General features: G+C 38.1%; 1 protein-coding gene across 1 annotated transcript in view; it reads left to right on the forward strand.

Moving 5' to 3' along the window:
• Positions 1–14,194: 14,194 nt before the first annotated feature.
• LOC149162784 (uncharacterized) overlaps positions 14,195–23,998 on the forward strand; it is a 99,697-nt gene continuing 89,893 nt past the window's right edge. The window contains exon 1 of the mRNA XM_089437398.1: positions 14,195–14,495. Coding sequence (XP_089293524.1) covers positions 14,438–14,495 — 58 coding nt within the window. The 5' untranslated portion in view covers positions 14,195–14,437. The remainder of the gene's footprint in view (positions 14,496–23,998) is intronic.

The raw sequence follows: 23,998 nt of genomic DNA on the forward strand, positions 1-23,998 counted from the left end.
TGTTGACTAGAACATTAACTAGGGGTGTTTGTTTTGTATTCTACACATCCAAGGGGAACCACATTGTGCCATGAAGGTGACGATCGAAACCCGTATTCCCTATTTCTAATTAGGAAATTTCTATGACCTACTGAACAAATGAAGGAACCAAAATGAAGTTATTGTTTAATGTATAATAAAATCAAACAAAAACCTTGCCTAGAAACTTCAACATTTAATATATCCATTCCTAAAAAGTCTTCCTCGAAAAATTTAAAAATCAATATCCTTTCCAAAAAAGTCTTTCCCAAAATCTTTATAAATTAATATCCTTTTCCAATTAATATATTTTTGGCCATATAAACTAAACTTTGGAAATTATGTCCTTGCCACACAATTTGAAGAGGGCAACGACCAATATTAATTTTTATATGTGAAAAAAATGGTAACTACACCTTTGTCAATAATAGTACATCTAACAACCTTGCAAATTTAGAGAAATCCCAATGGATCTAACAAATTAAAGCAAGCAATTTGAAAGCATTCTAAATCCTCATTTGATGCTGCCACCCTCTGTTGGCTCTAATGGCCAATCATGAAGCAAGCAAACATTCTAGTGTATATTTGTATTGTACAAGATGGTCACTATATATAATTATGGCTAGCATAACAAATACATCATGGATGATAAAATTTTTCAAACCACCAACATGAATATATGCTCAAATCTTTCCATAAATCTCTCGATAAATCTTCATCCCTATTTTCACTCATTTCTCCCAATATCTCAATCTTCCATAGACTTCTATGTTTGGTCTACATCATTACATTTTCATTTCACAATTTAGATATTAAATTTACTTCACAAGTAGGAGTTATTCCATTATAACCCCCCTTAACAAATTATTGTGATTTGAATATCTTCAATTGTCCTTTGAATTGGTCCCATCTTCATCTTCAATCCTCTACACTTTTCTTCTTTGGCCTTATTATTTCATCTTCATTTATCTTCAATTTTCATATTATACCTAAACAAACATAAATAATGTGTTTGTTTAAGTCCATATAAAAAAGTTACCATCCACCTAAATGCATGGGTTTTCTACCACTGTATCCACTATTTCTATAGGAAACCTTTTCTCTTACGTAGTTTATCAACAGATATTTATACCCTTAACTCCCATATATCAATATAATCATCAACTTGGGTTTTTAGGCTTATCCTTAACCACACAAACCTTAGGTGGTTTCAAATTACCACAAACATACATTACGTCAAGTGGTTTTGGATGACCACAAACCTTTCTCTCTCACAACAATCATAACAAGTAGTTATTTAGCATAACTTATTACTTCATGGAAAGTGGTTTTTTAGGGCCACTGCCTCTTCAATGGGGGTAGACTTTACTCATCAAGCATTACATTGACTCAAGTAAATTAAATTTCCTTCTACATATGCTTTTTAATCTGAATCTTCCACTACACCTCCATAAATTGTTTCTAGTAGGTGAATGTCTCCATCCAACAAGAAAACTGAAATTACTTACAAAAAATATGTGTCTTCGATGGAGTGATATCAAAAAAAAAAAATTACGACTTTGACTTGAAAAATTTAATTGACACACCATGGACATGACCCAAACATTGATTTGACTTTTAACTTTGACATGGCCTTATTTTTATTTTAACTCCACATTTTCAACTAGACTTCAATTCTCATGTAATGAATTTACATAATTTGTTAGGGTGTTAGGTACCATAGAACATGCACCCTTTTACACATCAATATGTGAGTCACTTAACTTGGTTTCGAATTTATTTTACTCGATATCAATTCTTACATCAATATATTGTCATTCAAATCTTGACTTAACATGACTCCTTTTATAAATCTACTTGGACCCCTTTCTTTAAATCAAAGCTTCCCATCACTCATCACTCTTCCACGGTAAGTGAGACCTTGAAAAAAAATTCCATTACATATCAAAACCATCCCAAACTTCATTTTATATTTCAATGATATATATGTTAAAATTAGTTTTACCCTTTATGTTTTATCTTGGTAAGTGACTATGTCAAAAATAAATAAAATAGGGAAACATCGTGCTTCTTTTTATCTAAATAAAATAGGATACCTCTTTAGACACTTGCAATATTTCACTACCTCTGGGATGGATATTTGGACCTACTACACCTCCCATAGCCATGTTTATGTGAACCAACATAATTTCGAGCGTGTTGAGCCCCGACAGGTTTTGTGGATTAAACCTAGTGAAGCTAGCTCCCGTGGGACTGCTTGATGTGTTCACTGGCATGCGTATGAATGATGTTAGGAAGTGTTGAGAATTAACTTTAGTGGGATCATGATAAGGAAATTTGTTTGTAAAAACATAAGACTTGGTGTTTGCAATGCAGAAATCCTCCAACCGCTCTAGATCTTTAATGATTCCCTTCATTACCATGAGAAGAGCTAAGAGGAAGAGGATACCAATAGTGACTCTGCAACCAGAGGAGATGAATTCACACAAGTCCATTACAAATAGCAATCTAAAGTGAATTTGAAATGGAGTCACATATTATTTGCACAATGCTCACAAATCCAGGTCGCCTATTAACATTATTCAGTGAGTGTGAAGTTGGGTTTTGAACCATGAACATGGAGAAATTCTAATGTATTATTTTCCAACAAATAAGAGTCTATGCTCATTAGCATCATGGATATGAAAAACTCTCACCTTCCAATGATCCAGGTGGATGTTGGTGGGCACCCACCTATCCCATTTGGACCCCCACAACTGTCTCTTTCAGCTTTTTCAGTTTCCTAAATTGTAGTAGAGTTTACTATTTTTAGCAGTTTTTTTTGGGTCCTGAACTTCCGGAGTCGTTTTGAGGCCCCAAACGACTTTTTTTTGGGAAATTTGGGGCAATGTTTCCTCCCAAAGTGGTAGTGATCAGATAGATCTTTCTAACGAGCTATTGTACGCGTCAAATAGAGATTGTATGCCAAAGTTACGACCCCGGGAAATTGATGTACCAATTTACCCAAATGGGGCCCACAATTTGGCGTTTCATCTTCTAGGGTTAGGTTTCGGGATGTGAAAGGTTTTCCATTGTTTCTCAACAATAAATAGGCCTTCGAGCCTCATTGTAACATAGTTTTTCAACAGTTCAGAGGCATGTAGCCGCCACATCTCTTCTCATAGATAAGCTACCATAGCCCTAGCTGGTCTATTTCCATTTATGTTTGTAAGCGTATTTCAGTATTTTACAGTAATTAAATGAAGTATTATTTCCGCTGCATCTTTGTGTATATGGTTATCTCTGTAATTTGTTGCGTTCCTGTTTAAAATCTGGATCAGTAGTATCAGAGCGGTCTGCTTTTTCTTTGTTTTTCTTTGCATGTCCCCAATGAGGTCGGGATATAAGGAGTTAGGGCTTGAATTGGTCGAACCTTTGCAAGACCAGCCTCGCAAATCCCGACGGCCTCCCATGGCGGATGAGAAGAAAGACGAGGGAGCAGGAGATCCTATCAAAATATTGCTCGAAGAAGCCCTCGAGCGACAACGGAACGCAATGATGGACAACTTTGCCCAGATCCTTCAGCGGCTACCCAAAAGTGACGCATCGGCTTCCAGCAGCTACTCTGGAAACGCCACGCCCTTTAAGGTACAAGTTAATTTTGAAATCCCCATATTCGAGGGTCAAATAGACGCAGACGCCGTAGATAAATGGTTAAATCTGCTAGAGGGTTATTTTTCTGTTCATGAATTTTCGAGTCGGGAAAAGATTGTTTTTTCTCTTCTCAAAATAGCCCCCCACGTCAAGGACTGGTGGGAAACCTACTGCGAGCAGAAGGATGAAAGCATAGGCTCACTATTTTCAACCGCACCCACTTGGGATTCATTCTGAGATGCCATCAAGGAACAGTACTACCATGTCAAAAGCTATGAGGACAAATACATCAAATGGACCACACTACGGCAAGGACGAGACCAAGATGTGCCAGAGTTCACAAACATTTTTCATACCCTTCGCACACAGTTGGGTATCAAAGATTCTGAGCTGCATTTGGTACTCAAATACCGTGGCTACCTGCACAGATACATCCAGGAAGAGATGGAGTTCTTGAACATCTCCTCACTCAGCACAGCGTACCGATACACTGTCAAAATCGAGCAAAAGTTCAAACAGAAGAAGCAAGACTTTGGATCTACAAATCCGAAGCCCAAAGGACAAAGCCAAGGTGGGGTGACCCAAGACAACCCGTCAAAGCCGCAAGAAAAGAACAACACCACGAAGCCGAAGAAGGACACAGGAAAGTGGTGTGAGTTCCACAAGAGCCCCACTCATAACACAAGTGAGTGTCGGACCAAGCAGTCGCTGGTGGCCAAGTTGAAGGCTTCCGAATCAGATGCATGTTCCGACCCTGAGCCAGAACCCGACAAGGGGAATGGAAAAGGGAAGAAAATCATTGATGCGGATCCCAACGCCACTGTTGCCACTGCTAAGATCCAGAAAAATGAGCCCGAAAATCCAGAGGAAGGGGAGCGTCTTTTCCACTCACAGATGTGGGTGAAGGGTTCGCCGCTGCAATTCATTGTCGATAGTGGCAGCCAAAAGAACCTTATTTCAGCAGAGGTCGTGAAGCGGTTGGGCCTACCGACTACACCACACCCCCAGCCGTACAGTATCGGATGGCTTCATGAAGGACGAGATCTCAAAGTTCGCCAGCAGTGCCGCCTTCCCTACAGCATCAAGCCCTTCACAGACGAGGTATTATGTGATGTTACACCTCTGGATGTTTGCGATGTACTATTAGGCCAGCCATACTTGTGGAGGCGACATGCTGTGTATGAGTCAAGGCCTCACGCTGTCATTATTTCTTTGAATAATTCATTATACAGGATACCGGAGGTAGCCCCACCTACCGCCACCTCTTTGATCACTACTAAGAAAGTCAGCAAGCTCATCTCCTAGACCAAGAAATTCATCTGTCTGGTTCACTCCCAAAGTAAGGGGAAGATAGTTGCTACATCCATGACCCCTGCAAAGGGTTCCTCCACGCAGCAGCAGCAGCAAAGGGATACGGTCATGATAGAACACAGGAACAACTTCTCCTCACCCACAGGGGTACCACATAAGTTTCAGGTGGGCAACAAAGTTTGGTTACATCTGCAGAGAGAACGCCTTACCAGAACCCATCAGAAACTCAGACCACTCCGACATGGTCCTTACACCAATACCAAGGCTACGGGCAACAATGCTTTGAAGCATAGCATTCCTCCATTCCTTGGCTTGCATCGAGTGTTCAATGTGGACCGTCGTTGACCATGCTTCCCACCATTTCTAGACACATCAGAGATTGCAGAACAACTCACCAGAGACCCAGCTCAGCAGAAGCTTCCTCATCTCAGGGAGGAACTCAATGCAATGGGGACCATTGCTTCCTAAGGGGGGAGGAATGATCTAGGTGGATGTTGGTGGCCACCCACCTATCCCATTTGGACCCCACAACTGTCTCTTTCAGCTTTTTCAGTTTCTTAAATTGTAGCACAGTTTACTATTTTTAGCAGTTTTTCGGGTCCTGAACTTCCGGAGCCGTTTTGAGGCCCTAAACGACGTTTTTTGGGAAATCTGGGGCAACAGTGCTCGGATAGATATTTCTAACAAGCTATTGTATGCGTCAAACGGAGATCGTATTACGACCCCGGGAAATTGATGTACCAATTTACCCAAATGGGGCCCACAATTTGGTGTTTCATCTTCTAGGGTTAGGTTTCGGGATGTGAAAGGTTTTCCATTGTTTCTCAACAATAAATAGGCCTTCGAGCCTCATTGTAACACAATTTTTCAACAGTTCAGAGGCATGTAGCCGCCACATCTCTTCTCAGAGATAAGCTACCATAGCCCTAGCTGGTCTATTTCCATTTCTGTTTGTAAGCATATTTCAGTATTTTACAGTAATGAAATGAAGTATTATTTCCGCTACATCTTTGTGTATATGGTTATCTCTATAATTTGTTGCGTTTCTGTTTAAAATCCGGATCATCCAAATTTCTTTAGTGTGACTGTTTCCAGTGCAAACTCGAGTATGTATCATGGACAATGGGATTAAGTCCACTGAGTATCTCCAAATCTCATAGTTGTAAAGCTTTACAAAAATGTTAGTCTCATATGCATCTTAACATATGAAAATTCAGAAAACCTTAATGCATATCGTTGTTATGATACCATTTGTTGGCTCTAATAGCCAATCATGAAACAAGGGGACCATCGAATTAGACTAAACAAATCTTCAAAGGGAAATTATATTAAATAAATTGTATTGTACAAAATGGTCACTATATATAATGATGGTGGCCATAAAAAAATATTATATTTGAGAAGTTTGTTCAAACCACCACCATAACTATCTATGAATCTTTGAATGAATATTCATCCTTATTTTTAGTAATTTCTCCCAATATCTCAATCTTCCATGTTTAGTATAAATCATTACTTTTTCATTTCATAATTTAGATATTAAATATAATTCACAAGTAAGAGTTATTCCATCACCCTCCATGCCTCCAAAGAGAAAGACCCATTGTTGAACTGTATGATGAAGCCACTTTCCTGGCTCAATGATTGTACTATTTTGAATGGAAAAAGAAATTATCATGCAAATCTAGTTAAAACACAAGGGAAAGAGAAATGAAAGAATTAATATTCTAACACCCATTTCTAATTCAAGCAGCAATGGTACCGGTATAATGAGTAGTGCCACACAATAGATGGCTTCCTAGTGTGCGGATGAAATGTTGAAGGGAATGGCATTGGTACCAACAAATTATGTTGAGAATGAATATGGTAATGAAGGAGTGCTTCTATGACCTAGGAAATAAAGGCACAAAATAAGACACCACCTCGGGGTATATTCCAATGTGGAAGAGATTTCATAGCTAAAGTTAAAAAAACCTAGCATAGGGTCATGAATTATGGTATAAAATTATGATCCAATCATAATATACAAGATGACACCTTTTTCACCAAAGAGAATATGACCCTATCTTCGATCTAATCTGATCTTGTAGATCTAATTTAAATCACACTACCTCTCATAAAAAGACAAGGACGGTGAAAACTCTGATACCATGAAATTTTTTAAAACAATATCCCATGAACTAAAAACAACCTTAAAATACCAAAAAAAAACCTTCTACAAAAGAGAATGCAAAATAATCTATTAAATCTATTATATAGAAAATGCCAATGTGTGTTTCTATATATAGTAATGAAAAAAGCCTAACATATAGCAAATGGATAGGTAGCACACTCAGGCAACTAGTGGCGCCTATATCAACTTGCAATTAACACAAGTTGTATGCATTAATAAAAGACTCTTTAAAAAATGTCAACGCTTTAGAAATATAATACTAACAAGTTTGATCTATTCTCTCTTTAGCAATATCAATTACTTCTATTTGCATATGTACACATCATTTAAATGGTAAGTTTTATTAAAATAAAATGCACACCAATTATATTAATAAAAAGAAAATTCATATAAATAATTATATCATAAAAATATTATTATTCATAAATAATCTTAGTATTATAATATACATAAATTGATTAATTGATGATAAACACATTTGAAAAATCATCTAATATAATGATATTTTGATTAATATATTTACAAACAATTTCATCCATTGATAATAACAAGTAATCTAATATAATGATATTTTGATTCATATATTCACAATTTCATCATTAATTTTTTTTGTCTAGGATAAAAATTTAATAAAATTTAAAATATTAAAAAATTTACTTATTATCTTATTTTTATATTTTAAATATTTAAAAAATATATATTTGAATAATTCAAAGTTAAAAGTGCCAGTATTAATTTATTTTTATATTCTAAATATTTAAAAATACATATTTAAATCATTCAAAGTTAAAAGAGATATTGAAATGATCATAAAAATCTCCAATTTCAATATTAATCAAAGTTAAAAGAGATTGAAATTATCATAAAATCTCCAATTTCAATATTGATTTGGAAATTTGATCTCTAGATTTTTTTATAAATATTATTTATAATTAAAAAAAACATGAAAAATATTATAATATTTGTTTTATAATTCAATGTATTTATTTATTAATTATATTTACGTCGTAAGGCGTTTCCCTCTGAAATCAACTCCCCTCTCTGCCCACCTGTCATTCTTGTAAACCATAGGATTATATGTTAGACGATTGCAAAAGTTTCAGCCTTTCGATCAGAATAGTTACAAAATGGTTACAAATTAGTTAATTAGTTGCGGAAAGGGTTTGCGCACTGGTCGGCATAACTGATTAGCGTGTTGTGGCAATGGAAAATCAGGCGTGGCGAGCCTCCTTCTTTACTTACGATAAGGGAAGGTTGTTTTACGACAGGGAAAAAGCAGCCGAGAATGTTTTTATACAGGTTATGTAGATAAATCATGGCCGTGGCGATGGCCAGGGAGAGCTTGACACTGAAATTGTTTGCGCAGCAAAGACCACCTTTATGGTACGTTTCTCAGAGAAATATAAGCCCGTTAAGCAACTTAACCATCACAAATTTGGTTCTAATTCTTTTGTTTTGGGGCTCCTAATGCACAATGTTCCGAACTAATAGACGCAGGCCAGGGTATGTCTTTCTCACAATAATATTGCACATTAGTTTTTCATGATATAAATGCTGACCATGTTTTCCTGTGATCCACCTGCGGGATTGGAATACTTGCACATGGGTTCCACTCCAAAGATAATTCACAGGGATGTCAAGACTGCCAACATTCTTCCAAAGATAATTCACAGGGATGTCAAGACTGCCAACATTCTTTTTAGACCGCAATTTGAACAGAATATTGGGCGATTTCGGTTTGTCAAAGATGACAATTGATGGGGAGGCTTCTCACATTACCACTGCGGTAAAAGGAATGGCAGGATGCCTCTAGGACACTTATGTGAATTAGTGCGAAGAATAAATAACTTAATGTGTGAGAAATGAACTAAGCCGTAGATTGGTGAACCCAGAAAATGAAGCAAACTTCGGCTAAACTTGTAGTATTTCTAGTGAAATTAAGTAGCAGCCTAGTCTCCAAAAGAAAACCCTGAAGAAACTTCCGGGCTTAAGCAGGAGTGGCGCTTAGGGAGGGAAACTCTAACAAGGACTTAATCCAATAAAATTCGCTAGATAAAGCCGAGCGCTATTAAGCGGGTAATAAAAGAGCAGAAGCTCTGTTCATAAGCAATAAACCCTACCCACTTCTTTAACTTATAAACCCAATATCAGTAAAAGCAAAATAACCTTCAAACAGTGAACTCATCGTCATAAGCGAAACGATTTCAGTTGCTTAACGGAATGCAAAATTTTACAGCAGAAGGAAATCAAGATAATCTACACTGAATAAGTCAAGAATAGTAGCGTACACACAGAATCAAGAGAAGTCTGTGCATGTCAAATTAATTAGCAGAGAATGCAATCTGTGCGTAAATTCTGAAATATACCTTTCATAGAAGAAAACGAGATAACAGGTATGACATCAAGAACCCATAGATAAATTGACAACATTTCTGCGAATATAGCCTTAAATGACCACGACTCCCATACAAAAATTCATTAGAAAACCAGATAACTTATATAGAATGTCAATAAGGGCCTCAACTCAAGGGAGGCTTCAAAAAACAAGGTACAGCATAATCTGGGAGCTTATAAGGGCCGTGGCCGCTTAACATGTTTTCTTCCGGAAAGGAGATTAAAATACACAATAATCTGCCAGCAAGAAATTACAAGGCTCTCGGCCAAAATAACATAATTACAACACTACAGTCCAGAGAGCAACCTGAATAACAGGTCTACGAGGAAGCCTCGAGAGGGTATCATGAGGCATTAGAGGTGCCATCCCTCCGAGTAGCCATAAACAAACCGAACAATAGCACCCTTAGCATCCACCGAAGCGGAGCTCAAGGAACTCTATGGATGCAAAAACCTTACATATGCCAAAATATGAAACACCTCGGTCCATTGCTTACCCGGAAGACTTGCGCATCGGTGACTGCCAGAATAAGCCGAAAACCACAAGGGTTGATAGCAGAGGAATTCTCGTACTCGAACCCACCAAACCCTGAGAACAGAAGATAAGTAAGCAATTAGTATCACGAAATCCGGAGTTGAAGAGAAAAAAAAGAAGGAAAACAATAGATTAAAGAGAATTGTAGCACAGAGTCTGATTTGGGGAGAAATTTGACAGCTTACCATTAAGAAGATCGCCCCAGTTTTCATGGCTGACCCTCTGAGACAGGGTTCCTGCTACACACGAAGAATCAGACAGAGGTAGGAGGAGCAGAGCTCGAACATGCGCCAAGAGCTTGGGAATCGAATGAGCCAATTTCCAGCAACTTAGAATGAGTAAATCCGCCGAAGAGATCATAGCCCCTGGATCAAAGAGCTGAGCGCACCACCGTCGATGGGAGTAGGAATCCCGAGGCATCCAGCTAAGGAGGGACGGCCTGCTCGTGCCACAAAGCCATGGCAGAGCCAGTGTGAATGTTAAGATCACAAATCGAATGGTCCAGAGATAAATAAGCTTTGGTTATAATTAAATTCATCACGTAAGTAATTAGTATCATGAAATCCGGAGTTGAAGAGAAAAAAAAAAAGAAAAAGGAAAACAACAGATTAAAGAGAATTGTAGCACAGAGTCTAATTTGGGGAGAAATTCGACAGCTTACCATTAAGAAGATAGCCCCAGTTTTCATGGCTGACCCTCTGAGACAAGGTTCCTGCTACACACGAAGAATCAGACAGAGGTAGGAGGAGCAGAGCTCGAACAGGCGCCAAGAGCTTGGGAATCGAATGAGCCAATTTCCAGCAACTTAGAATGAGTAAATCCACTGAAGAGATCATAGCCCTTGGATCAAAGAGCTGAGCGCACCACCGTCGATGGGAGTAGGAATCCCGAGGCGTCCAGCTAAGGAGGGATGACCTGCTTGTGCCACGAAGCCATGGCAGAGCCGGTGTGAATGTTAAGATCACAAATCGAACGGTCTAGAGATAAATAAGCTTTGGTTATAATTAAATTCATCACATAGGGCAGTCTTTGGTATTTAATATAGGTACAGTGCATAGGGATATGCGTTCCATAAAGCACGGGTTATATTTACAACAGTTGTAACAAAAAAATATCAGGGTATAGAATGAACAGTATGATTGTGATCTCTGTCCTTATTCCAAGTAATAATATTGCCGAGGAAGTAATTTAAATTACCAAGCTCAAAGTTCCGTTGGTTTCATTTTTTTTTATACTTATATAGATATATTTAATCTAGTTAAATGATTAATGTAATAAGGGGGAGACATGACAAAGGTACTATTAAAAACTGAAAAAAAATAAAATAAAGAGTATTCATGATGGCTTTCCACACCATTACCTTAAGTCTTGTTTGCATCGCTACTATAGTCGTTGAACTTGGTATCGAGGCTTAGTTGTTATGCATGGTAGCACATGGACCATTCTCTTATAAGTCCACTTATACAATTCTCTTTCCATCCTTCTCTGCCATCTTGGTAAAGTGCACTATGCCTGTTGAATTTTCTCATCCATTGTGAATGCTCGTTTCTTAATTCCCATCCATCTAAATAAATTATTATGAAACTTCTCCCATAAATAAGTTATTGTGAAACTTCCCCCTTGTCTATGTTTGTTTTAATAAATAGTTCTTAGTCGCTTAATAAATTTCTTAATAAATATTTCACTCACTTCATTAACAAATGCATTCTCCAAATGACTTCACAAGGTGGTATTAGATTAAAAAATAGCTTAGAAGTGCAGATTAACACTTTGAAGTTAATTCTAGTGTAAAATGTGGCTTTCACAAACTCTGAAGAAGAGCTTAATGTTAACTTTGCATGGAACAATACTTGAAGAATTTAATTTGAGAAAAAGTTGAAGAATTTAATTTGGGAAAAGGTTGAAGTGTACATTTCATTTATTAGTACCGACATGTATGTATAGAATATAAAAAGTATAAAAGGATAAAATGACAAAGGTTGTCAAATTGTGAAAGAATAACTATCCATTTGCATCGGTGTGTATATTTTGTATCTGACCTCTTTGTTTCCATCATCGCATTCTACTATTGATTACTTTAATGGTTGCCCTGAATCCCTGGTGGGATGTAATAGAGTTCTTGTAATTGCTCCTCACATTGCAAAACCATAGTGTCGTTTTCTACCAGATTAGATCATCATGAGCCACCAATCTAGGGTCATGCAGGAGATCCACACGGATATAATCTCCAGTTGCACCATAGTTTACATTTATGCAAAATCACTCAATCACAGTTAATGTCCACCAAACATTAAAATTAAAGGAAAATACTCACGAATAGTTAATGGTCATCAAGCATTCAAATTAAACATCAGAGTTTTTTTTTTTTTTTTTTTTTTTTTTTTTTGGGCCTATAAACCTATATACAAACCCTGCGAGTTGCAAAGGGCCATGGCTGTAGTATTGCTGTCTGGATGCGCATCGATACAATGTTCAAGAAATCTGATATTAAACATTCTCCAGGAATATGGCATGTATAATGTGGCGAACAACAAAAATTATCAGGGTGTGTTGTATCATGCTTCCAGGGATGTAATTTGGGAATAGCTTTCAAATTTCAACTGTCCTTTTGACATTTTCACGGTTAACTTGAAACGTATCTCATATGGAGAGTTAATGTTTCTGGCATGGTTATTTAATTTTGAATGGGAATTGCCCACCTGGTTATATCTGCAACATTAAATAAATAAAACTTTTATACTCCTTAAATAATTAAATACTTATATTCTGAAGTGCACCACCATGGAAGTATGTATGGATTCATTAAATACGATAGGGAACTTGGAAGCTCTTTTCCTACACGAAGAGGAAATCAGAGTTTTTAATATTAAAATTATAGGTATTTATATATAAATTTATTTTAGTTTATATATTTATTTATTTAAAATAAAATCAATAAAATAAATAAAATTCAATTACATGAATATTTTAATTTTTTTACAATGTTTTTAATATTAAAATTATAGTTATTTAGGTATAAATTTATTTTAATTTAAAACACTGCAAGTTTTTGATGAAGTGAGACAATTCAATATTGAAAAATAACCTTTTTCCACTTTTTCGGAATAGAGTTAAAAATCCTTTTGTGTTTATTTATAGGCCTCTACCTGGTCAAATACATAACCAAGTCTCGCATAATATCATGCTAAATAAAGGAAAGCTCGTGGTTCTACCATAGGGGTTCACCATGGTACCTCTCAATAGCGAATTAAAGTTTCTATGTCAACTAAAATAATTATTTAATCAATGCTCAACAAAAGATCCACTTCTCTAAGATTCATTTATTTGAAAGGATTGGACCTAGGCATTCAACCTACTCAATATCATGATATACTAAATAATCAAGACTCCTTAATTAATGGTCAACAAAATATCCACTTCTCTAATATCATATGTCATGATTCTTCTCATTTTATGCCTTACTGCGTTTCCTTTGCAACATTTAGTGCAAATGCTAGTATTATTTTTAGTTCGCTTCTTCCTTGGTTGAAAGTTCATACCAATTTTTTTTTGGGCTATTCTTGCCTAGATATATTAACTCTTCTTACCTTGTTTATATGAACTCATATTTTTTCCTTTTTAAAATCTGCTTATATAAATTTACTTTTCTCGCCTTGTTTATATGAACTCATATTTTTTCCATTTTAAAATCTACTTCTCTAATATCATATGTCATGATTCTTCTCATTTTATGCCTTACTGCGTTTCCTTTGCAACATTTAGTGCAAATGCTAGTATTATTTTTAGTTCGCTTCTTCCTTGGTTGAAAGTTCATACCAATTTTTTTTTGGGCTATTCTTGCCTAGATATATTAACTCTTCTTACCTTGTTTATATGAACTCATATTTTTTCCTTTTTAAAATCTGCTTATATAAATTTACTTTTCTCGCCTTGTTTATATGAACTCATATTTTTTCCATTTTAAAATCTGCTTATATAAATTTACATTCATCTGCTCATCATTCATCTACTCATCGTAGGTCCAAAATTTATAACCAAAAATGTGTCGTCCTTAAACTACTCTATAATTATTTATAGCATTATTTTACCAAAAAGAATGGACTTATCGAATTCCACACATAAGCCCCCGAATCGTATAATTTACGGAATACCCCCAATATTTACATACCGACGGTGACGTGAAAATTCCGGCAAATTCAGCTCTTGTCCAGCATTTTTAGCGAAGTTCTCTTCCAAATTGAACAGCAACAGGCCATCCATTATACCGCTGCGAATTCCCAATTTTATCTTCTCTGCCAATTTTTGTTCAGGGTAAATGGATTTTGTAGGGTCGAAGGCCAGGATTTGCTGAGTTTTTGGTGGGCGATCTTAAGATGAATACGAACGCGAAGGCGGGGCCTCCTACCTTCAAACTTGTGCTCTTGGGCGACGGTATGTATGAATGTTTCTTGATTTGGCTGTTGAAATTCATGCTATTAACCTTCAAAAATATTTAAAATTGTTCGTTTCAATGCAAAATTATGAAGGAAATCAGAATTGAATGGCTGTACCCTTTGGGCTTCAAACTCGTACTGAACAGGGTGAATTATAGCCAAACTATCTTCCTTTTGAAGAAAATCAAGCCAGAATGACTGGATCCTGTGAATTTTATGACGCCCATTACTTTCAACACCTGAATTTAATTCAAAATTCAAAGAGAACTAGTCTACAATGGCCACGTTCTTTTAAGATTAGGATACCCGTTATGGAACTATATTCGGACGAGTTTCCAAAGCTGGTTATTTTAACTGAAATCTCGGACATATTGGTCACATGGCCGATTTTAAGCCAAACTTAAAAAAATCTGTCTAGAATGGCTAAACCCTTTGAATTTTAGGAATCATGTTCTTTCTGTCACAACCTGAAATCCCAATAGCAGAGGATTGCACAAGCACATCTCAAATAGTTGGTGGGGATTAAGAGAATTCATTTCTTTGTTTTCCCGGGATATCTAGCTACGGTGTCAATTACCGGAGACCGCTACGTATTGCTCAAATTGCGAGTTTAACACTGCTCTTCGAGGAAACTGAGCCAAGTCATTTCTTCGGAATATGAGCTTGCAAGTCAAATGGTTAGATTGACTTGGCGAGTCAGGCTATTTTTTCTGTCTTAAAAAGTAGAAAAATACAAACCCACCGATGTTGCTTTTATCTTACACAATTTCATCGCAGACAACCATCAGATCTAACGACTGTCTACAACACATCGCATATTTTTCTATGTTGTATCAATTATATACTTTAAAACAAGTTATTATTGAAAATTTGCATTGTATGGACATTGTAAACTTTCATAATACCCATGGCAATGTTTTTTTAACATAAACTGGTAAATGTCATTGATAGAAAAGACTGGCAAATGCGCACAAGTGAGGTATATAGATAGATATTTCCTGAAAGACCAGGGTGCTTTAGAAGCTCATTCACCGGCATACATCCCTTAAGAAAACACCTTAATGACTTGTTGGAAGAAGGCAGACTGTCAGGAGATGCTTCCATAGCTGCTTTAGGCTGAAGTTTCATTAAAAAAGGAGTTTCCACTCCAAAACCAGAGAGTATTGAACCCACGCATAGGGAGGGCTGCGAAGCAGGCTGAACCGATTTGATATGCTTGTTGACCAACTGTTCAATGGAATCACTAGGGCACTTCAGGTGAAGGAGAATCTTCTTTAAAACCTCCATTCCAGAGCTTGAATTGGCCTTAAGCACAGAAAAACGATGTGTGACCACATCCAATTCCTTGCACAGGTCCATGATTGTCAATTCATGATGGTGGAATGAGTTGTGATATGCTCATAGTTCCCCATAATCCATGTTAATCACATCCACGCCTCTGATAAACAGAGCACCTGAGATTGTCTCCTCTGAATCCTGCAGAAAGAAATGAATCCTCTTTTCCAAGCCTTCTGACCGAAACAGTTCCAAATGAACACCCGCTGCACTAGAATCTAAATTCTCCAATGTAGGATAGGCCACGAACATGGGCTGATCCCATAAGCTCTGCATGAGAAGGGACCCAGGGGGAGGGGTTATTGCCTAGGGTGCCAATGATACAGTCCATAATGGTGATAGGTGGTAACTGGTAACTGAATGTCTTTACAGCCGTCTTTGTCTGGAGTTATAGCTGTTGGAGTACCCTTGTGGTTCCACAGTGACGTGATGCTTGGAGGATGATTAATGTTATGGGATGGGTTGGTTGACAAATAATCCATTCATTGAATACACCCCTTTTTTTCCTGGTTGGATGGCCAAATTTGCTTGTGAATTAGCCAATATATTATTCAGCCTTCTCACATGAAACCATTCTACCTTGGACTCCATGTTTTCCACCAGAGCTCGAATTCTGCTAAGTATTGCTTCGAGCCTGAGGTCTTTAGCCCTTGTTCCGTAATGCATGTGTCTCAAAATGACTAGGAAGTCCCCTAGGATGAGAAGGTGTCTTAGATGATAAGATCATGCAAAGATAATGCCTTGCAATAGAGCATATTCCATTGCTAGATTGTTGGAAAGTACTCCTAGTTTCCAGGCAAGCTGTCCTGCTATTGTTCCTCCAGGGTGAAAGACTGCATGTCACCCCCTGTATCTGCCTCCCCTGATACCCATGGCATTTTTGCTATGTTCTTGAAACAAGGTATTATTGAAAATTTGCATTATAGGGACATTGTAAACTTTCACACTGATGAACAATATATGTTTTCTTGAAACTAAGGTTTTTCTAAAACTTTTCCTAACTCATCTCCTGAGTTTTCTCCAAGTTTGATTCAACTACTCTTTGGCCTCTCTGAGTCATACAACAAGTCAAGCTAGTAATTTTGGAGAAAGGTCTAATTTGAACTACGTGCGGCAGAAGAACATTCATCTCACTAGCAGAAAATTGGGAGGGCACGTTGATAGCTTTGGGGGGTGGGAAATGCATTTTTGCAAATGATAGATTGATGCAGGAGCATCTTACCCCAGGTTAACAGCTAAATCAGGCCTCTTGAAAGCCTTGGATATTTTGCAAAGCACATGTTTTCTTTTCCTGGTTATTTTAATTTTAATTAATGTAAATAAAGATAGGGATTTGATTTCCTGAGTCTAAATAGAGATTTAATGAAGAAATAATTTCCTCATTGACATGTAATATAATATTTTAGGAGAATTGTTGAGGAGTTAGAGGTTTTAGGCTTAGATTTGATGAGTAGATCCATCCTTAGTGGATCTCAGTTTAGGATCTGAAACCAATTTTGGTTCAGAACCTCATGAAGTAGGAAGCCATAGTATAGAATCTAGACATTTGAATATCACGAAATTGATTCCTTAAAGCCATCTTCTGACCAATGTTGTTGACTGCATAACTCTACTAGGGCATCATATATTTTCTTTGAAGTCTTCAACTCATAAACAAATGGAATCAAATGATCCTTGATGGATTCTACAAGAATCCTCTTAGCCTTAGTTTCCATCTTCTTGTGCTTGGCATTTTCCTTATCATCCTCGGGTTCAGTAATCTTGTCTTCAACATATTCCATGACATCTTTCTCTTCAAGAATGAGAGCCATTCTAGTCCTCCAAGCCCTAAAATTTGTTGCACCTTCCAACGTATCCTCAGGTTTGATAGAGGGAGCCATCTGGTTAAAGATCAGATTGCAAAATAGGTATCATCAAGGGGTGATCTCAATGGCCTTTCTTCACCAAAGCTTTGATATCGTGTTGATTTTCGAGTGCTAATACGACAAGCACAATTTTCTGCAACTGATAATCACTTCCAGTGATATATGATATTACTTTAGCACATCCTAGACTATCAGTAAGCACTAACACCTAGAAAAATTCACGATCCGATGAAGACTCTAGCCTGCCAATCTGAAGTCCATCACATGAAGCCATCTTGATCAACCTGATCTCGTCCAAGCCAAAGAAACCTTCAAGCTGTCCCAACCATCCATGACAAATCAACAGAAGTCTATGATCAACAATCTTCCCTACAACAAACTGTTGTTCACCAGGTTGACCACCAATCCACTAGAACTCCCAGCCAATCTCGCTGCTAAGCCAGTGAAGACCACATTGCCATGTCTTTAGCTGAACCCTCTGCTCCATGATCTAGACACCCACAAATCCCTCTGAGTTGCTTCCCTGTGCACACTCTGATTCACTGACTTCCAAAGTAGCTCAAACCTCGCTCCGATACCATGTTGAATCACAACGATACTACTTTGCATAGTAGAATATAAACAATAGTAAATCTACTAGTTCACAAAATATGGACAACTTTTTACAATTTTCAACCCAACTTCGTTATAGTAATCAACATATAATGCAACAGTTTAGGGCTCCCGTACCAGGGATAATGGCCCTCATACATCCACTAGTGCAAGATACAAAACTGGGGCTTGGTGTCGGCCCATCGACAACCAATCTACCCTCAACAAGATACTCTGACCATCTGGTTGATGTAGTTGAATCTCTCAGCTCCCCTCGGTCGTACCCTATACTTGCCTAGTCCTTTGGCTCCTGATCTACAACTCCTGCCTCTATCAATGATCCAAGTCCATTTGACCATTGAACATCAGCTGTCAATATGCTCACTAGTTATGCCTTAGTCCATCAAGGGCACAACACATCGAGACTCCTGTCGAGTTGTTCACAACTCCACTTATGAACAACTCTTAACTGCCCACTGCTGCTCCTCAGCTACTCAGGGACTTTAGCCCACTATGGTCTTCCTGCGCTGCTCCAATGAAGACCAACATAGGGCATGGAGGTCTACCACCTATCACTGCAAGATGTCCATCTCCCACAATGAACACGGGCTAGGAGGACTGCCCATCATCTGTTGTAGAAGTCCACACACAAGTTTAGGGTTACACAAACCCATGAGCTCAAGATCCATGAGCTCAACAACTACCACTTTAGCAACCGCCTAAGTCCATGAAGATGGTGCACATCGGGCTCCAACTTGGGCACTATCACGCTATCCTCCAACAGACCATAAATGCCCAATCCACATCCACACTTGGTCCACTCTCACGCTGCCCTCCAACAGACCACGAGTGACCAATCCTCGCTGTAGAATTTGCGCCTAGTTAGGGCATCCAACCACCTAGTAAGCCCTTCCACATGGCTGCTCACAGACTTCTCCAATTATTCCTCTTCTAGGACACCTATTACTCCACTGCAAGATCTGCTCCTAGTTGGGGTTTCTTAACACCCAAGACAACCCCAACACATGGCTCCCACAGGCTGCAATATAACTCCCATCCAAACTGATCCAAAACACGGATCCAACACAAGGCAAACTTCACTCCAAGTCTGTTATCACGCTGCTGTCATTTACTGTTCTTGGTTAGGGCATTTGCATGCTGCAACAACCCTTATAACACCACCCAAATAGACCTAAAACAACTGCGACCTTCCCTTGGAAGACTCCTCACCTTCTTTGCTGCTATTCTACCTGCCCTACACACTTCTGTTATAGGTTGGTAAGGGCTGCGACTTACCCATAGTAGCCTTCTCAACGCTGCGACTACCTCTTCCAAGGGTTCTCCACCCACAAACGCCTTCAATACAGACCTGCATCTCTCCTCCTCATACTCGACTCTCCTGCAAGCATAAAACAGTCCCTCAACAGTCACAAGAAGCCTCCTACGCAGCCTCTTCTCCTTGCTGAGATAACCTTCTACCTGCAGCCCAAAAATAGAGGTCTCTCTCTCCTTGAACGAGCTAATCCACTCCTTCGCTGCCTTTGTTGCACCTTTGGATGTCTTCAAATGATCCTCACTGACCTCATATTTATACACAAACATGAGGGCTACATGTGGTGTCAACAAGTCTAATTTGGACACAAGCTGACTTGTTCTTTTCTCCCAAAATTCAAATCAATCCACAACCGCATATATTAACTTCAAAAATTCGTAACTCCATTTCTACAACTCGGAATCGGATGATCTTCATTGTGTCGGATTCGTCTCGATGAGAGCTATCATCCTCATCCATCACATGTCAAAATGTGCTCATGGTTTTGACCCAAATCATGATGGGTGCAAAACCCCAAGCTTGGGTTTCAAGCCCACAAGGCCATTTGTGGAACTCCTTCCTCCAAACCCTCGATCCACAAGGCTTAGAGTACCTCCCAAGTTACAAAAATCAACAATTACCTGGCTATAGGGGCCCACAATATTTGGTAGTAGGATGGATTAGTGGCAGTTGATGCAGTTAGTATCAGAGTGACAGTTGCAGACTAGTAGCAGTCAAATGCTAAGGAGCACAGTGCAGTGTTGACAACAAAGCAGGCGGCTCAGTGTAGAGTTAGTAGCAATGCAAATTCTTCAATGACAGTGCAAAGGCTAGTAGTAGTCAGGATTTAGGAGATAGATGCATCATACTGAACACAATTGATTCAATATTTAGGATGCTTCTCAGTTGCTGTTGTTGTAATTGCAACAACAACGGATAAGAGGGAGTTGCAGTGCAGAAGCAATGTTGGCAGCAGTATGGCAGTGTCAACAGCAGCACAGATGCAACATCATAGTTGCACAGTGGTTGGTGGGCAGTATGGCTAGACATCAACAACATGACAGGAGATGATGAAGAGATAGTGTTGTGACAGGGTGTGCAACACTAGAACACAATCCGGTTTTTGTAGCATCGGATGTGTTCTACCCATGAAATTTGGTGGAGAGGCTAGAATGCATGAGATCTCCAAAACCCATAAATCGTTTTTGGAAATTCCACCTAGAGATGACTTAATAAAATTATTAACTTATATTTTTAATGTTTCTTAAGTCTAAACTTAGGAAAACTGGTTAATTAATTAGAATTAATTAAGTCAAGTTGAGAATAGTCTAGAAACTCACACAGATCGACTTCAAGATGATCCTAGCCTTTGATTAAGTTTTAATCTTGGCCGTTGGTGCTCCAACAGAGGATTATAAGAAGAAGTCGATGGGCACTTGGAGAATACACCAGAGACACTTGAGCAGTTCGATTTCCTTGGCAGATTGATTTCCAGAGAGCAACAACAGTTGCCAGAGAGCCAGAGATCGAAGCAGAGACAGTGAGGGGCATGGACAGTGATCCAGATGAAGCTTTCTAGATCCAGAGAGGCAGCGATAAGTGACAGAAATGAACCACGCAGGAGCAACGCAGGGACTGCGCAGTAGCTGAAGTAAAGCAGTTCGATTTAGCTGGGGAGGAAGTCGATTCAGTTTCCAGAGGCCGAGAAAGTCTTCCAGAGGGCCGAAGAGTCACTTCCAGCAGCAGAGACAGGCTAGACGGCTTGCTCAGAGGCAAATTTGAGCCACATGTGTGAGAGGCAACACAAGGACTGCGTAGAGAGCCTATGTTGGGGTTTAGACGACCAATTTTTTTGAAGGAGTCAGTGCCGGGATTGCTTGTGGGGTAAGAGAATTTTTCTCTCTAATTATTTCTGTCAGATACTTGTTGATTGGATTGCCAGTTGGGCATCCATAGATTGTACTCAGAATTTCACTGCTGCATAATAATAATAACCCTCACTGCTACACCGGTTTTCCCACATTGGGTTTTTCCAGGGACATTTGTCCAAAAATAATGGTGTCATTTTTGTGTGTGTGCTAGAATTTTCTCAGTTTCTAGTGCTATTTTCTTCCGCAGTATTTGTTTGTGAAAATCACAGTGTGAATTATTTGGTATTTGCCATAGCAAATTGCAAATAAATTGTTAAATAATTTAACAATTAGGAAAATAATTTCCAGTTGCTGTGATAATTGAAATTTCATAGCTCATTGTCTTTTGATATTGTCATATCTTATTTGAGCATCTTTTTGAAGTAGACGTACAATTCCATTTACTTTGCAAGTTATATTTTTCTGCTCATATTTCAATATTGTATCATTTCTTGGTTTTTTGTATTAACACTTTTCTTGTAGCAATTGCTTATCATTATGTTATGAATATAATTTATATAAAATAAAATAAATACAAATAAATGTAAATAATAAATAATCAAAGTAATGATTATTTTAATAGTCATTAGTTAAATGAAAAGGCATGTCTAAATGACATGCCCAATCATGAAGAGGCACCTGCTTAGGTATATACGCGGGCCCTCATTGTAACATTCAACATCCTTGTACATTCATTTTACTAATAAAAAATACTATTTACAATACAATTGTGTATTTACATTTTAAAGTACAAGAAGCTACAATTTTGCCGCTATAGTGCTAGCAGAGCCACTCGACCCTGTGGATGTTATCCGTTGCATAATCTACCATTAAGCTTAGGCCTTGAAATCATGGAAATAAACGAATATCATAAATCTAAATTTGAATTGTTAAGTGAGATTGGAGAATTAGCAAATAAAAAGATCAGTTGCAAAATCAATGAAGTGTTTTGAAGCATATTCAACATCTATAATGGAAGAGGACATTAACATGAAAGAGACTAACAATAAAGAATGCTCTAACTGAGAAAATGATGTTGAACATGTTGAGTTAGGATCTCCTCAGGGTAACTTAAATAAGGCTGATAATCAAAGTGGATATATGACAATTGAAGATGAAGAAGCTAAAAATCAGTTTGCTGGCAAGAATATTGTTGAAAAAGATGATGTCTCGAGCTTACAAGTTTGTAATGTGAAACAATGAAAATTTGAACCTATAGAAAAAGGGGATGTAGAACAAAATGATGAAAAGGAAGTTGATGCAACAACCTCTCTTGCTGATTCAAGAGGAAGCAAAATAAAGGAAGCAACGTCTATGGATATACCCATATTGACTACAACTTTGACAAATTCAAGAGGAAAACAAGATAAAAAGACAAATAAAGCAACTACAATAGAAAAGGACTTTGAAATTTCTATTTGGGAAGAAGAAGACAAGTTGCATACTGATGATCTAGACATTGATGTTGTGATTACTCCACCTAAATGGTAGAATCTGCTAGAAAACGGTAGAATGTTGTGTAGATGGCCATGAAAATATTGAAGAGCCACACACAAGTATAGTCAACTCTACGCCAAATGACTTGTCAACGTTAAATGATGGTGAAATTCAATCTGCATTTACAATAGTTGATAAAGATTAAGAACGCGAAATTGCAGTATTGAAAAAAGTGAAGTATAGTCATACCTTGATTTGCGAAATGGAAGAGGTGAATGAGAGCCAATTGCTTGTTGCAGTTGCTGAGATGGTGAATGCATCCCCTGAGGGTTTGCAAATGGAAATCTTGGCGTGGCTGCCGATAGAATACGTGCACAAATATAGCATTTTCTACGAGCACTGGAAGACCATATTTTCATCCAACTACTTCATAACTAGAATGTGGGGTGAGACGCCTGTTAACAAGGGACCATTGCTTGTTCTGTGCGGTCAAAACCCCTAGGGGGAACCCTAGTATCACTTACTGCTTCTACACACGCTCCTAGAAACCCTACTTCTCCCTCTCTTTCATTACGGAGTATTCACTTTCATCAGGGCATCAAGTTGGCGGGGATGTCTTTTGGTTGGCGGGGATGTCTTTTGTAGGGTTTCGGCAGTGAGACTTTCGCTGCTAGATTTCCCTATCATGTCGATGAATCTGATGATGATGATGGTGATGGAGTCGTGTCAGTGAGTGTGTGCAATCCTTATACACGAACCATTGTCAGACGTCCCAAAATGTCAAGGATAACTACCTTCGTCGATGGATGCATCGTGGTGGACAAGCATGACGTCATTAACAAAAGTGTTCAACCGTCGTCTTACAAAGTGCTGGTGTTTGGATGGGGCTATGAGGGTAGAGTTATTGGTTATGTGGAAATTTATGATTCTAGTCGAAGAAGATGTAGGACAGCGGGATTCCTTCCCAACATGAGTGTAATTGAAATGACACAGGGAATCCTTCCCAACATGAGTGTAATTGAAATGACACAGGGATTCCTTCACAATATGG

Source organism: Pinus tabuliformis, chromosome 5_2 (assembly GCF_031772625.1).
Source record: "Pinus tabuliformis cultivar Carrire ecotype Pingquan chromosome 5_2, CPIR1, whole genome shotgun sequence".
Taxonomy (NCBI): domain Eukaryota; kingdom Viridiplantae; phylum Streptophyta; class Pinopsida; order Pinales; family Pinaceae; genus Pinus; species Pinus tabuliformis.